We start from the raw sequence: 2,088 nt of genomic DNA, 5'->3' as shown, positions 1-2,088 counted from the left end.
AACCCAAAGGAACGAAGGCAGCTTTGCTCCGATTCTCATCGCGCGAGCTTTCTCTTTGATCATACCCCCCGAGCGCTCTGCGCTGCTATTTTGACTTTGGGCATATGGCGCGGAGGGCTCTAGGCGCATCCCGTTTTTGATACTGAGGAAGTCACTTACCTGATGACTATCCGGGATCTCGTTATCACACTTGATGACTTCGGGCCTACACTGGAGTTGTCGCTCTAGTGTTCTGAGTAGATGCTCAAGTGCACTGATAAGCGTTGGTGCAGTTTGATCGGGAAGATAATAGTCCTAGATATAGCCAGAGTAATGGTCGGTGACCAGCATAGCTGAAGTGTAGCCTGGATCCCCACTTATGTCGTGGAAATCAATAGCGAGTCGGATTCTAGCCTTCTTGGGTGGAACTTGTCTTTGTCGACGGACTTGGCGCTTTACCTTCGCTATTCCGCAAGCATCATACTCAACCGTGGAGATCCCTCTGATCTTCACCCCCCGACTTTGGCCTACGAGGTGCTTGAGTGCTTTAGGCCCTGGGTGTCCAAGTCGAAGGTGCCAAAAGGTTTCGTCTCTACTGCGAGGAGGGCGTTTAGTCCACGAATTATACTGTTTCTGTTTGGCTAGGAATGCTGCTGCTGTTGTTGACTTGTTGATATACTCCAGTACGTACTGGTCGAAATGATCCGTCAATGTGCAGAGGATTGAATCATCTTTCCTGCGGATTTGGTTGTTGTTCCCTTTGGTATCCCAGTAGTAGCCCCTTTTCTGCAACTGGCGGTATGACACAATATTGTATGCAAAGTTTATGCAATGAGCTATATCTCGCAATCTGAGAAGAGAGGGTCCTTGAGGTCCTTGAACGCGAATATCTACGTTCCCGTACCCGTGAATGGCCACTGGTGACTCCCCTGCGTAGACGAAGTCTCCAGACGGTGCCGGTCGGTAGTTGAGGAACCTGCACACTTCATTGAAGATATGGATTGTCGATCCAGAGTCAAGGATGGCAGAATGTCTGAGAGGGTAGGGGGCACAATTGAAGGCTGCGATAAAGTTGTGCATCACTAGGTAGGTTGCCTTGACGTGTGCCATACCCTGCCCAAGTCACTTGTCCTGAGTGGTTCTGTCTCTACTTTTGGATAATCGTTTGACTTCCTCCACCAAACCAATATCGTTCTTGAGATGGTTATTTATTAATCGTTGTATTGCCTGGTTGGGCTCCCATCCTTCGGCTTTCTGGGCTGGGAATAAGTACCAGCAGCCTTTCTAGTCATGGAAACCTAAATATCCTCGATAGGTAGGGCCATCCGGGTTCGGATTGACGGTTGTCTCTGCTTGTTTTCGTTTTGTTGATACTCCTCTTCTGCCGCCTCGTGCTCTATGCCTACGGCTTTGGCCTCGCGTATCTCGATGTGCATAGGATGTTTCGTCCGTCGCCCAATCTGAGGCGTCTCCTTGGACTTCAATAGTGTCATTATCGCGGTCTGTGATTGCAGGTCTGTTATTCCTGGATGCAGCGCCGTATGTGGCTGCGAATGCGCCTCTCTTGATTCCTGACGGCCTTCCGCTAGCGTTGGCCATTTTGGCTTTGTATCGAATGTCGGCAGCGACCTCTCGATAGTTGAGGGAATTATTGAGGATTTGAGGGCGTCGGTGTTGTCGGAAAGTAGATGCCCAGCTGGGGAGGACGTGATACATTGCTTGGTTTAGGTCTTCCGCCCAGCATTGCGCATCGAGGGCATCAGGGACTTTCTTGCTGATCGCTTCGGCCATGGTCGTCTCCCACTCCGTGACCCACTCGTTGAGTTTGTTGATCTTCGGGGCTGTATGTATGGCTTTGTGGTACTTGTCGCGCGCTTCGGGTCGAAGGCGTTCGTTGTATACCACTCTAGATCTTCGTAGCTCCTGATACCACTTGTCTAATCGGTCTCCCGTGACGCAGGATGTTTTCTGATACGTGGCCGAGACCGTCTTGAGGATAAACTCGACCAGCTTCTGCTCCTGTTTCTTCGTCTCTCTATACGCCGTTTCTTTTAGAGAGTAGATCCTGATATCATGCTCGTATTCCGCTCTTCCTTCAGACGTCAACTC

At 50.3% G+C, this 2,088-nt stretch overlaps 1 protein-coding gene across 1 annotated transcript; it reads right to left on the bottom strand.

The window, feature by feature from the left end:
• Positions 1 to 1,263: 1,263 nt before the first annotated feature.
• On the bottom strand, positions 1,264 to 1,770 carry FOIG_16873 (uncharacterized protein; the record flags this gene model as incomplete). Its single annotated transcript, XM_031218353.1, has 1 exon — positions 1,264 to 1,770. One exon carries the CDS (start codon positions 1,768 to 1,770, stop codon positions 1,264 to 1,266), a length of 507 nt encoding a protein of 168 aa, XP_031051933.1.
• Positions 1,771 to 2,088: the final 318 nt, after the last annotated feature.

The sequence above is a fragment of the Fusarium odoratissimum genome, assembly GCF_000260195.1.
Source record: "Fusarium odoratissimum NRRL 54006 unplaced genomic scaffold supercont1.268, whole genome shotgun sequence".
NCBI classification, from domain to species: Eukaryota; Fungi; Ascomycota; class Sordariomycetes; order Hypocreales; family Nectriaceae; genus Fusarium; species Fusarium odoratissimum.
The sequence above is the reverse complement of the archived record's forward strand: the minus strand, read 5'-3'. Positions and strand labels throughout refer to the sequence as shown.